The 13,696-nt window shown below is 39.6% G+C and overlaps 1 protein-coding gene across 1 annotated transcript in view; it reads left to right on the forward strand.

Moving 5' to 3' along the window:
• anxa1a (annexin A1a) overlaps nucleotides 1–13,388 on the forward strand; it is a 32,847-nt gene extending 19,459 nt beyond the window's left edge. Inside the window, exons 11-13 of the mRNA XM_060844990.1 lie at nucleotides 4,334–4,392; nucleotides 8,114–8,236; nucleotides 13,171–13,388. Of these exons, the coding sequence (XP_060700973.1) occupies nucleotides 4,334–4,392; nucleotides 8,114–8,236; nucleotides 13,171–13,230 (242 nt within the window). The 3' untranslated portion in view covers nucleotides 13,231–13,388. The remainder of the gene's footprint in view (nucleotides 1–4,333; nucleotides 4,393–8,113; nucleotides 8,237–13,170) is intronic.
• The last annotated feature ends 308 nt before the right edge of the window (nucleotides 13,389–13,696 follow it).

Raw genomic sequence — 13,696 nt, forward strand, 5'->3', positions numbered from 1 at the left:
AATGCTGTAGCTTGGTGTAGTCTCTCTTCTGGACACCTTTACAGTTCAGGTGACTACAAGTTCAACTACTTCAGAGCATGATTTTTTTTTGTCCTTTTTTTTTTTCAGCATCAATCTTTTTTCCTTAAGGTTTGACCTATTCACTCTTCTACTTGTATTTTGCACTCTTCAAATGTTTTTAACTATTACCATTCCTTTTGCCTTTTAGTTCCATTGTGTATATTCGAGTATTTCTACTTTTGGCTCCTTTTTTCTATTCTAGGACTTTACCTCCTTCACCACCTTTTCTCGATAGTATAAAACACTCAATGTCTAGTTAAAAGACAAATGAATCTTCAGCATTGATATTAACCCTGTTTGTCTGTTCAAACGTTGCCAATCTGAGAATTTCCAGTGTTCAGTATCTTGCTTTTCATAATATATTTTTTAAGCTGCAGCGTTCACTCAATGCATAGATGGCCATGGTGTGGTAACACCAATTCTTGCTCTGTAGCATAGAGGTTATCATATTTAACCTCTCTCATTTCTCATCTTTTGCCTTCAGTCCAATTAATTTACATAATGATATTGGCGTACATAGAGATGCCATATGTTTATTCTTTAAGCAAGGCAGCATTAAACTCATGAACAGAAAGTGCTCAATATTGTCAAGCTGTAAGTAGGTTCTCTAAGCTGTAGGAACAGACAAGCCATTCAGCACTTCGAATGACAAAGCAGACTAATATCCTGGCTGAATTGAATCCCTCAGTCTACTTTTCTTAGGATTTCTAAACAACAGAAAAAACAATCTCCTGTCTTAAATACTCAATGGCTCTGCAGCTCATAAATTCCACAAGTTTACTACTGTCTGACAGAGTCCTTATCGCATGAGTGACACCCCTGCATACCTCAGTATGCTCTCTGGTTCTAGACTTTCCTGCAAAAATAACAACCTTCCTACATCTGTTAACTCTACTAATATTGATACATACAATCAGTACAGAAGACAGAGGCTAAGGAATACTGGCTTCACCTCTTTCTAGGGTAGCCCTTCCTTACTTGGAATCAACCAGTAAGCTTTCTCTAGACTGCCTCAGTTGCCAGTATATGACCTTTTTAGGTACGGGGCATAAAGCTGTTGACATTGTAGCTGTGGTCTGACCAGTACCTTGCATAGTTTTAGCAAGATCTCTACTTTGGACTCCAGTCCTTTTTTTAGATAAAGGTTTCTACTTGCCCACCCTATTATCTGCTGAGTCTGAAATAAGAGCATTTATTTGTGCATGAGGACCCTCAAACCACTCTACAGATTTTATGCAATCTCTTCCACACCCCACCACCCAATTTTAAATGCTGTTTGCTCTTGTATTCTTACTACTAAAGTGCATAACCTCATTTTCCCAGACTCTTTCATCTGTCAGATTTGTGCTCCCTTGCATAACCTGTCTATATAATCCCTCTGCAACTCCAGTCATCCTCATAGTTACTTTTCCAACCTATATTTTCATTTGAAAACTTGATTATAGTATATTAGCTTCCTGATCCAAGTCACTTATTACGATAACTGACCTCTACAGCACTGTTACACACTGCCATCCAGAAAAATGCCCCCCATCCCAATGGTTTAAAGATGATCTAGTGTGGTAATATGCTAAGAATGGTAAGAAAAGGGTTATTTTCTTTAGTCTTCTATGCAGTATCTCATTGAATTTCCAGGAGATGTGCAGTATATTGCCTTAGTTCTCCTTCATCTATCCTGCTTGCTCCACTGTTCTAATATGTATCTGATTTTCTCTACATGAAACCACGCTAACTATGTGCTTATTATGTACAGTACAACCTCAATTACCCAAATGAGACCGGCAGGGAGTATTTTGTTTGGATAACTCTTCTATTGTAAGAAGTGGTGATTTGACTGCTGGTTATTGGAACATGCCTTGATTATCCAGTAATGCTATACCAGTTTAACTGATAACTGAATGTGGTGTTGTCTATTGCCACTTTTACAGGACTTTGAGCTCTGTTCAGTAATTGAGGTTGTACTGTATTCCTAATTGTTGTTTGTTTTATTGCCAGTTGGCCTAGCGTTACCACCTTGTCCCTTTTTTTTTGAATAAGTGATATGTTGAAGTCGCAGAGGATTGGAAAACTGACAATCAGAATCTAAAGATTTCTGGACAATCATTACCAGTTTTCCACCAAGTTACTTAATTTTAGGATGCGTCCCATCAGACCTGAGGAAGATGTGGATTTGCCTCATTTGACCTCCCATACTTGAAGTGATTTTGTTTTTAACGCAACCCCCTTTTTTTTTGTCCCTGATCCAGTATTTTAGAATGATTTCCATGGCTTTTACTACAGAGTGTTTATTTGACAATTGTCATTTCCTCATTTCCTATTTTCCCAAGCCTCTGGTGGGCCTAATGCTCAACTCTGCATCTCTCCTTTTTTTTTTCCACATTTTAAAGAATTTTACTCTCTAGCTACATGAGTCTATCAATGTCCATCCAAATAAAGGACTTTCGAACCTCCTTTCATTGAGGTGACTGCTGGTGCACAAATTGCAATATGGCAGCAAGGAGTCTAGTAAAGTGGAATTCCATGAACATAAAGTGCTTTGTGTAAGGTGACTATAGGAAAGGATATGGTGAACAAGCTATTGACTGGCTAAAGCTATAACTAGCGCCAAGAGAAGATGGTGGTTATTTGGACTATCACTAAACATTTTGTTCTTTTGGAAAATGCCTTAGGCCCAACCTAGTAGTCCAAATTATGTATGTTCACTGTTTGCACACAGCTTATCATGGCTCTTTTGAATACTGACTGATTCAGTACATAATGCAGTAGAATTGTTGTCTTGAATTGGTAAGTGGCAAGTACAATTCAGGCCATGGTGCCAGATAATAATCTGTTTGCTCAACAAAAGAATCCAATCCTCTTTGACACTACAACATTACTGCTATATTTTTCTCTCCTCCCTTTCCAACCAGCCTACCCACTCCTCTTCCTCCAACCACCATTACATATGCTGCCACCATTAAAATATTGGGCATTACCAATGCTCTGACTAAAGTGAATTGGGCCAGCTATACACACTATCTCTTGTAGAGCAATGTAGTTTAAATTTCTGCAGTCAGTAACACCTGTTTTTCTTAAAAAGCCACAATTGGATGCACTCTAGGCACCTTCATCAAACATTAAGCTCAACGTTGGCAGGCCAGAGCAGTCCACTTGAATATCCCATCTACTGCATTAACACTTAATTCCTTCACTGTTGATGCATAGTGACAGCAGTGTACCAACTACATCATACCTTCCACATCCATGCATCCTACCTAGAAGGACAAGGACACCAGATATAGACATGTGATCCTATCTTCCTCCCCTAGCCTAATGCTGCTCCATCCTGACTTGAAAACCTATCACTGTTCCTTTTCCACTGAGCTGATCACTCTTAGAATTCCTGCTTCCTGCCAGAAGATAAACACAACTACCTCTACCAGCAATGCTCAAGTATGCTTCATCAAGAAATTAAATTCTGAGACATTTTGCTTTGTATTTTTTTTTCTGTTGCAGTTAAGGCTTCTGCCTCCAGGGGCTACTGTCTGAAACACTTCTGACTAACAGATCAAATCCACATCAAATAGTAATTTACACGATTACTGCACTGCTCTTTATAGGCGTGGTTGGCAGCATAAAGGGCTTTTTGACATGAGCTGTTTTCAACTCCGTCTTCGTAAAGCATTCCTGTGGCTTGTAGCCCCCGGAAAATACTTCAGAAACTGGCATCAAGTCAATTGCTTTTTTTCTTTCGCTGCGTTCTTTGTATTACTGCTCATCAGGAGACCAGACGTTTAGACTTAGAGTTTCTGTTTTCAATTCTGTACCTTCACATTGTGATGTGGCAACCAGACTCTGAAAAATCTCTGTTCCCATGTTTACATTTAGAATAATGCAAAGCTGCTTCACTTTTTTATTGAACCCTGCCCAATTCATTTTTCTACTGCAACTATTAGTGGAATCTAATAGTGCCCTCTGCAGTACTTTATAATAAGTATCATGTAACAGCCTTTCCTTTCTCCAACCGTAATGAAACCATTGCATAGGAGAAAGTGAGGACTGCAGATGCTGGAGACAGTCAGTGTGGAGCTGGAAAAGTGCAGCAGGTCAGGCAGCATCTGAGGAGCAGGGGAATTGATGTTTTTGATCATAAGCCCTTCATGAATTCACAATGAAGGGCATATGCTCAAAACTGTGATTCTTCTGCTTCACAGATGCTGCCTGACTGGCTGTGCTTTTCCTGAAACCATTGCACGAAGTTCACTAAAATCTTTTTTTTTCTTCTTTGACACAGTACGATGCATTGGAAACAAACCGGATTACTTTGCTGAAAAGCTGTATAATTCCATGAAGGTGACTTATCTATTTCTCCGGCTTTAGTGAAATGTATTTTACTATGCATTTGTGTGCATGTGCATTTCACTTATTGAAAGAAGTGACATACCAAGTGGTTGTAGATGGTTTTTTTTCAATAACCTAGATTTTTTAAAAATGCTAATGAAGAAAAAGTGCTCAGAAGGTTTGGTGGGCAAAAAAGAAGCCATCACTACTTAGTTATTGGATTAATTTGCTCATTAGCAAAATTGGAAGCCACAACGATAAAAAGGACAATACCAGCAAGTTCTTGTCAAAGGACAGTTGTGACATCCCTCTCGGGCAAAAGTCAGTCCTGAGGATTACTGCATTTCTCAAGCAAATTAAAATGGACAAGTACCAAACAACTTACAGAATACAGCTTACTACACCAAAGTTTCTTTCTGTTGAAGACTGAACTAGACTTTAAGGACATGTCTGTTTTGAGCAAGGAAGGTATTAGCAGCAGAAACTTAATGCAGGGCAATGGGATATCTGTATAAATAGTAACTATTTAAATAGATGAAAGAAGTTGCCACTAATCCACAGGCAAGGCTCCCCACTTACAAATCTGGACAGGATTATGGCTGCCTTTACTCAAGTGTAGAAGGTTCAGGGGTGACCATATTGAGGTTAATAAAATTGTGAGGACCATAGATAAGGTGAATAGCAGAAGTATCTTTCCTAAGGTATGGGAGTTCAAGACTAAAGGGCATAGTTAAGGTGAGAGATTTGAGACCTGAGGAATAACCTTTTCAGAGGGTGGTTTCAGTTGAATGGACTGACTGCAAGTGGTAGACGCAGGTACAGTTACATTTCAAAGATGTTTGGATAAATCCATGAATAAGACCCTTAAAGGGATTTGGGGTTAACTTTGGGAAACATTGGTCAGCATTGGTCTGTTTTTAGTGCACTCTGAATGAAAGGGAGCCAGAGTTAATGGCACTCCCACCTCAATCTCTAGGTTGCAACCAAGTGAATATCCTACCCTCCCTTTTTCCCCACCCAATATCTGTCAAAAGAAGCCAAATTAACCAAATTGGTATTAAAGAGTGAACTTATTAGCTACAAACATGAGAATAAAATGCAGCATAAAGATTAGAAATGTAAACTGGGTGGGGGAGGGAAATCTTTAATCTATTCTGAACTCTTTTATAAAGGATCTATGAAGATGTTCCTCTGATTGGAGGGTTTGAGTGATAGAGGCTGGGGCTACTTTCCCTTCAGTGTTGGTGGCTGAGGGGTGATCTTTACAGGTTAATAAAATCATGACTGGTGTGAATGGGTTATATAGGTAAGTCTTTTCCAGGGATAGTGGGAGGAGCTCAACTAGAGGGCATAGATTTAAGGTGAGAGGAGAAAGATTTAAAGACAGGATGGACAATATTTTTCATGGTGTGGCAAGTGTATGGAATGAGTTGCCAGAGCAAATGGAGGAAGCTGGTATAATTACAACATTTTAAAAGACCTCTAGATGGGTAGATGACAAGGGTTGAGGGATATGGGACCAATTTTATATAGGAAATCTAGTCAGCATGGATGAGTTGGACTAAATGGTTTGTTTCTATGCTGTGTATCTCTAGACTAAATTGCAGATATTACCATCCAACATGATGATCACAAATAGTGACTCACTTTAGTTTAAGATTCTTGGTTATGTAAGATAGCTGACAGGTGTTAAGTCATTATTGTCTTCATTGTTCACTTCACTGGCTTACCTGGCTCCCAATACTCTTGGGAAAGCATCTTGCATTACTATATCTATTGGCTATTCTCAAGCTGTGACTTTCACAGTGCACTAAACCACAAGTCCACTGATTTAAGGTAAAACAATGTTTCCAGTTTGGGACGACATTCACAGGAAATGGCTTTCTGTCACGTTGTAGTCAGCATCTTGCTAATCAGCTGTAATGTTACTGACTACTTTGTTTTGATTTGCATTTCCAATTTTTGCATCTTTTGAAAGGTTGTTTTTTAAATTCGCTTGTGATTTGACGTTGTATTCCAGAGTTCCTCTGATCACTACGAGATAATTGCTGAATCTGCAGTTGCCATTTAGCTAGTCTCCTTTTCTCTTAATTACTTTAAGTTCAATGTGCATAAATCTGGGGTTACGCTTGAGGATATATGCATAAACATGTAGAGAAATCTCCTTTGAAGGTGGCAACTGGCTAAGCAGATGTATTGGATTCTAAGGATTAAGTACAGTACCAACAAGCTTTTAAACTGGTACATAATACTATGGCCCTGGACAGACTAAGATCTAGGTCAGGCAGCATCCAAGGAGCAGGAGAATCGTTGTTTTGGGCATAAGCCCTTCAAGCAGGGCTTATGCCTGAAACGTCGATTCTCCTGCTCCTTGGATGCTGCCTGACCTGTTGCGCTTTTCTAGCAACACACTTTTCAGCTCTGATCTCCAGCATCTGCAGTCCTCACTTTCTCCCAGACTAAGATCTAGTAAACTACAGTCTGTGTGAAGGCTTTGGGGAGTATAGTAATGACTTTAAGAATGGAATGAATATGCAGTTTCTACAAACTTAGAGAAGCATGAGTGGTTTTCTTGCATAGAAAGCAGACTGCTCCTTTAAAATGAAGGGCTTGATTAGAGGGAAATAACTTTTTTGAGCAGGAGGCATAGATTTAGTGACTAACCCATTTTTAAGTGGTAATGTAACATGACTACACATCCAATCACCCAGGCTAATGTTATAGGTTGAAATGCCACCATGGCAAATGACACTTTTTTGAATTGCAAGCGGTTTAAAGCTGATCATGACCACAACCACTTTTAATGACAAACATCTAGTTCGTTGTCCTTTAGAGAAGGAAATCTGCCACCCTAGTCTGGCCTAATGTGATTTCAGATGCACAGCAATGTGGCGTACTATTAATTGCCCTCAAATGGCCTGAAGCAACCAGTTAATGAGCTATTCCTACCAATTACTGTATCCCATGCAAGAATAATGTGGAAAACATTCTCCATTAGAATGTGGATATAGACTAGTTTTGTTTAAGGGAATCGATGAATGCTTAAGAGCATAAATATAAATTAAATGGCCATAATCTGTGCTGCATCAAAGATGACTGTCAAGGGAGATGGTTGCCTTAAGCAAGTGGACCAGACTTCAACTGGTTGGTGAATTTATAATGTGAAAATGTACATGGGTCTAACCAGCTGCTTTGCCTCCCTTCAGTGAACCACCTATTTGCTTGTGGTAGCCCACACACTTGTTAAACGTGAATTCATTTAACATAATCACCTATAGTGTGATAAACAGTGGGAGGGAATGGGAAACGTGGGAATTTTGAGAAGGAATAGAAAACATGGATTTGGGGTTGGGAATGAGAAAAATGGGATGCAATGGAAATTTAGGGAATTGGACATGGCTATGGTAGAGATTGTGAAATGAGGGGGAATGGGAAATATAATATGGAGAAAGGATAGGAGTTTTGTGAAGGCATGGGGAAATACATGCTCGTGGATTAGCCATGGAAATGCAGGGTTATAGGGATGGGGTGGTTTAGGGTGGGCTGCTCTTTAGAGGGTTGGTGTGGACTTGACAGACTGACCTACTTTCACACTGTAGGGATTCAATAATTCCATTGTACTCTTACAATTTATGTTTTACTAAAACTACTGTTTTAAAATGTTTCCAGTCAGCTTCAGATGTGTCTATCTTTGAAATGGGTTTGTTAAACCACTTTTTTTATTTTTGAACAGGGCTATGGTACAAAAGATAAGGTATTGATCAGAATTATGATTTCCCGCTCTGAAGTGGATATGAACGACATCAAAGCAGCATACAAAGCTAAATATGGAAAAACACTTTACAAAGCTATCAAGGTAAGTGTTGTGGGCCAGATCAAGCAAGCCCCCTTAAAATACTTCAGGAAGGCAACCCAGGCCCTAACCTTGCTAATGTTTTAAGTAGGTGTAACATGGATATTTCAGGAGAGAATCAGCTAGTCAAACCATTTGTTTCACGTAGTAATTTTTGTAAATCTTTTTTAAAATCAACAAAACCGAATACAGGATAGAATAGAAGTCATGAGTACTAGACTGGACCTGCTTCTGGGTCCAGTGGCTTTTTTCATTACTCAGCAGAGCTGGGAGAACCAGCCACCCCCTTTCATCGTACAAGTGTTTTTTTTTAAACTTGACTGCCTGAGGCAGAGGCAGTATCAGTTAACTATTATCACCTTGGCCCTGAAACCCTTCAATCCCCAGACTTTTCAGCATCTGTCATTTACAACCTCTCTGGGAGAGAAGGAAACAAAGGATGTGTAACCTTGTTAAAGGAACAGTTTAGTCACCGTAAGATTGCACTCACTAGTTGAATTTCTCAAAACTAATCCTGCTTTGATTTTGGATCTTGCCCTGCTGCACTGATCTTGTAGTTAACATTCGCTCATTTTAATTTAGAAAGTATAAGTTTTGACTATATTTCTAGAGATGTTTCCTCAATCTAAATGGACAGCTGAAGCTTATTTCGAAAGTAAAACCAGGAATTTCTGAATTTGTTTGGCATTTATAGGGACATAACTCTAATCTAATTGAGAATAAGCTTGTCTCTTTGTCAATGTTGTGGGCTTCGATGCCTACTTAAATTTAATTGGAATTATATCTTAGAAATAGATTTTTCATTTGGTGAGAATGAAGAGTGATTATTCATTGTGCTGAACTTAACATTATGAACTAAAATGTTTTTCCCTGATGCAAAACACAATCTGTTCACTAGCGTTTGGATTATGAATCACAAAAGCCATTCACAGGTAGATAGGGATGACAATGTTATCATTTTAAATTGAGCTTTTTGTCAGAATCTAGTTTTCCCATTTGAAAAACAGCAGTATTAAAAATGTTATTCGTTAAGATCATTCCTGTGCACAAACAAGATTTGGTCAGTTTTTAATCTATCCCATGCTATAGCTCTGGTCTCGAGCTTCCCATTGCTTTTACTTTGGTTACACTTTGGTCTGAATCAATCTTGTGAAATTTGACTCTTTTTTTTTAAACCAACAGAACAACTGAGCACCCCAAATCCAGCATTCTCAAATTTTGTGTTTTAGAACTTAGAACATTACAATATAGGCCTTTTGCCACCCCCCCCCCCCCCCCCCCCCCACACCTGTTGTGCTGACCTGTGAAACCAATCTGAAGCCTACTTAACCTACAAAATATTCCATTTCCATCCATATGTCTATCCAATGACCATTTAAATGCCCTTAAATTTGGCCTTAAACCACAAATGCAGACAGGGTATGGAATGCACTCTTACTGAGTAAAGAAACCACCTCTGACATCTGTCCTATGTCTATGACCCCTCAGTTTTAAACTATGTCCCCCTGTGCTAGCCATCAGCATCTGAGGAAAACTGCTCTCGCTGTCGACCCTATCTAACACTGATTACCTTGTATGTCTCAATTAAATCACCTCTCAACCGCCTTCTCTTTAATGAAAACAGCCTCCTGTCCATCAGCCTTTCCTCCTAAAACTTTCCCTCCATACCAGGCAACGTCCTAGTAAATCCCCTTTGAACCCATTCCAAAGCTTCCATATCCTTGTATAATGTAGTGACCAGAAGTGTACGCAACATTCCAAGTGTGGCCTCACCAGAGTTTTGTACAGCTGCAGCATAACCTCGTGGTTCCAAAACTCAATTCCTCTAATTAAAGCACCTATCAACCTGGGTGCCAACTTTCAGGGATTTATGTACGTGGACACTGGTTGCTCTGCTCATCTACATACCAAGAATCTTACCATTGGCTCAGTACTCTGTATTCCTGTTGCTCCTTCCAAAGTGAATCACCTCACACTTTGTTACATTAAGCTTCATTTGCCACTTTTCAGCCCAGCTCTGCAGTTTATCTATGTCCTGCTGTAACCTACAACATCCTTCATCACGATCCATGACTCCACTGATCTTCGTGTCATCCACAAATTTACTAACCCATCCTTCTATACCTTCATACAGATCATTTTTAAAAATGACATATGGCAGTGGATCCAAAAAGATCCTTGCTGTACACCACTATTTTTAAAAAAGTCAGGATGAACATTTCCCATCAACCACTACCTTGTCTTTCAGTTAACCAATCTCTGATCCAAACCACTAAATCACCCTCCATCTCATGCCTCCATACTTTGAGCAATAGCCCACTGTGGGGAAACTTATCAAACGCCTTACTGAAATTCATGTACACCACATCAACCACTTTATCTTCATCCACCTGTTTGGTCACCTTCTCAAAGAACTCAAATTCAATGATGCTTAACAAAATCATGTTGACTATCCCTAATCAACTTCATCTAAATGATTAAATCCTATATCTCAAACTTTTCCAACAGTTCACACTCGACCAACATAAGGCTCACTGGTCTATAATTACCAGAGTTGTCTCTACTCCCCTTGAACAAGGGAACAACATTTGCTTTCTTCCAGTCTTCTGGCACTTTTCCTGTAGACAACGTTGACATAAAATCAAAGCCAAAGGCTCTGAAAACTCCTCCCTATCTTCCCAGAGAGTTCTAGCATAAATCCCATCTGGCTCAGGATTTATCTATTTTGATACTTTTCAGAATTGCTAGCATTTCCTTGTGAACCTCAATCCCATCTAGTCTGGTAGCCTGTATCTCAGTATTTTCTTCAACAACATTGTCTTTTTCTAGTATGAATACTGATGAAAAATCTTCTAGTGCTCCGAGCTCCCTTGGACTCCACACACAATTTCCCACTATTATCCTTGATTGGCCCTAATCTTCTTCTAGTCATTCTCTTGTTCCTGGTATACCTGGAGAAAGCCTTAGTGTTTTCCTTGATCTTATCCAACAACTACTTGTATTCCTTCCTGGCTCCTCTTAGCCAGGAAAAACCTAAAGAGAGCTAACTTGTCATTTTCTCAAGAACCCTAACTGAGCCTTCACATCTTATCCTAACATAATCTGATCTAAGGGAAGGCAGCTTAGGTTCCCTACAGTGTGGAAACAGGCCCTTCAGCCCAACAACTCCACACTGACCCTCCGAAGAGCAACCCACCCATTCCCCTCCATTTACCCATGACTAATCCACCTAACACTGAACAATTTAGCATGACCAATTCATCTTTGGACTGTGGGAGGAAACCCACGCAGACACTGGGAGAATGTGTGCAAAACTCCACACACAGTTGCCTGAGCCAGGAATCGAACACTGGTCTCTGGCGCTGAGGCAGCAGTGCTAACCACTGAGCCACCATGCTGAAATTCAACTTCCTTAGTAAACCACAGCTCCTGTGCTTGACAACCACCTCCCTGCCTGACAGGTATGCACTATTGCAAACCTGCAGTAGCTGTTCTTGAATAATTTCCACATTTCAATTGTGCCCATCCCCTGCAGTTTTCTTTGCCATGTTATGCATCCTTAATCATACCTAATCACATTGTAATTGCTTTTCCCCCAGCTATACCTCTTGCCCTGTGGTGTATACCTATCACTTTCCATCACAATTTAGTTACGTTTACTTTAGTGGTCACTAGCACCAAAGTGCTCACCTACCTCCAAATCTAACACCTGGCCAGATTCATTATCTAGTACCCAAATCTAATGTGGCCTTAGCCCTTATTGGCCTGTCTACATACTGTCAGGAAATCCTCCTGCACACATTGGATAAAAATTAACCCATCTAAAGTATGTGAACTATAGTATTCCCAGTCAATATTTGAAAGCTGGTCCCCCATAACAACTATCCTGTTATTCTTGCTCCTATTGAGAATCATCTTTTGCTATCCTTTCCTCTACATCTCTGGAATTATTCGGAGGCCTATAGAAAACTCCCAAAAGGGTGACCCCTCCTTTCCTGTTTCTAACTTCAACCCATTCTACCTCAGTAGACGGGTCCTCCAATGTCCTTTCTGCCACCGGAATACTATCCTTGACTGACAATACCTGAAAAATGTGTTGCTGGAAAAGCACAGCAGGCCAGGCAGCATCCAAGGAGCAGGAGAATCAATGTTTCAGGCATAAACCTTCTTCCCAAAATGTCGATTCTCCTGCTCCTTGGATGCTGCCTGACCTGCTGTGCTTTTCCAGCAACACATTTTTCAGCTCTGATCTCCAGCATCTGCAGTCCTCACCTTCTACTTGACTAACAATATCACACCACCACCACTTTTACCATCTTCCCTGTTCTTACTAAAACATTTAAATTCTGGAACCTGCAACAACCATTCCTGTCCCTGCTCTACTGGTGTCTCCCAAATGGCCACAACATCGCAATTCCAAGTGCCAACTGATACTGCAAGTTCAGCCACCCTTTTTCTGAATGTTCCTGGCATTGAAGTAGACACACTTCAACTTATTGTTTGCTGGTGTCCTCTTGTGACCTCAACCTTATTTCTGACCTCATTACTCTCAATCTCCTGTGTACTCTAACTACAATTTAGGTTCCTACCCCCCTGCTGAATTAGCTTAAACCCACCCAGAGAGTATTAGCAAATTTCCCTCCCAATTTGTACCCAAATTGTTACCCCTCTAGTTCAAGTGAAGACCATCCTGTTTGTAGAGGTCACAGCTACCCAAGAAAGAGCCCCATTATCCATGGTGAATTTGAGTGAAACATACTTGATTATTGATTCTTGTGTGCAAGCCTTTCTGAAAATAACCTGATTGTTTTTGTCTCAAATTTGGGGTGGGGGAGAAAAATGACCATTTCATTCCTGAAAGAGTTAGAAAAACATAAACTGGAGTTCAATATATTGTGTGATGGTGCTAACTTGTTTTTTTTTTCTTTTCCACATAGGATGACACTAAGGCAGACTATGAGAAAATCCTGTTGGCTCTATGTGGAAGTGATGAATGATTTTTTTTGGTTCATATGGACCAAATGTCTATGTATGCTCATCTTTGTCATTTCCAGTAACCATGTAATGAAGCTGAATTGTAATACTGCTACGTCAATATTTCAATGTCATGGTATTGAATACCTTTAATGGTGCAAATAAAAAGTCCTGAATTGTCTTTCACCTATCAAATGAAAATGTAATCATTGCTACTAAATAGGAGAAAATAATTTGAAATTACCTGCTGGCCTTCATTTTAAAGTATTGTAGTTGCCCTGATATCTCATCTTGCTAGTTTTTTTTCCAGGATAGCTGCTAGTTTTCCAATCTCCAGTCTTTAAACTGACTGTAAAGTTTAATTTTTAGCATTCTACAAAGCTACCAAATTTTGACACTTATATCAATTACCAAACCACTTCTGATCAGTTTCTTCGAATCTGGTGAATATTTAGCACAAGCGTTGTAAATTAATCTACCTATATCATA

This window comes from Hemiscyllium ocellatum, chromosome 2 (genome assembly GCF_020745735.1).
Source record: "Hemiscyllium ocellatum isolate sHemOce1 chromosome 2, sHemOce1.pat.X.cur, whole genome shotgun sequence".
Taxonomy (NCBI): domain Eukaryota; kingdom Metazoa; phylum Chordata; class Chondrichthyes; order Orectolobiformes; family Hemiscylliidae; genus Hemiscyllium; species Hemiscyllium ocellatum.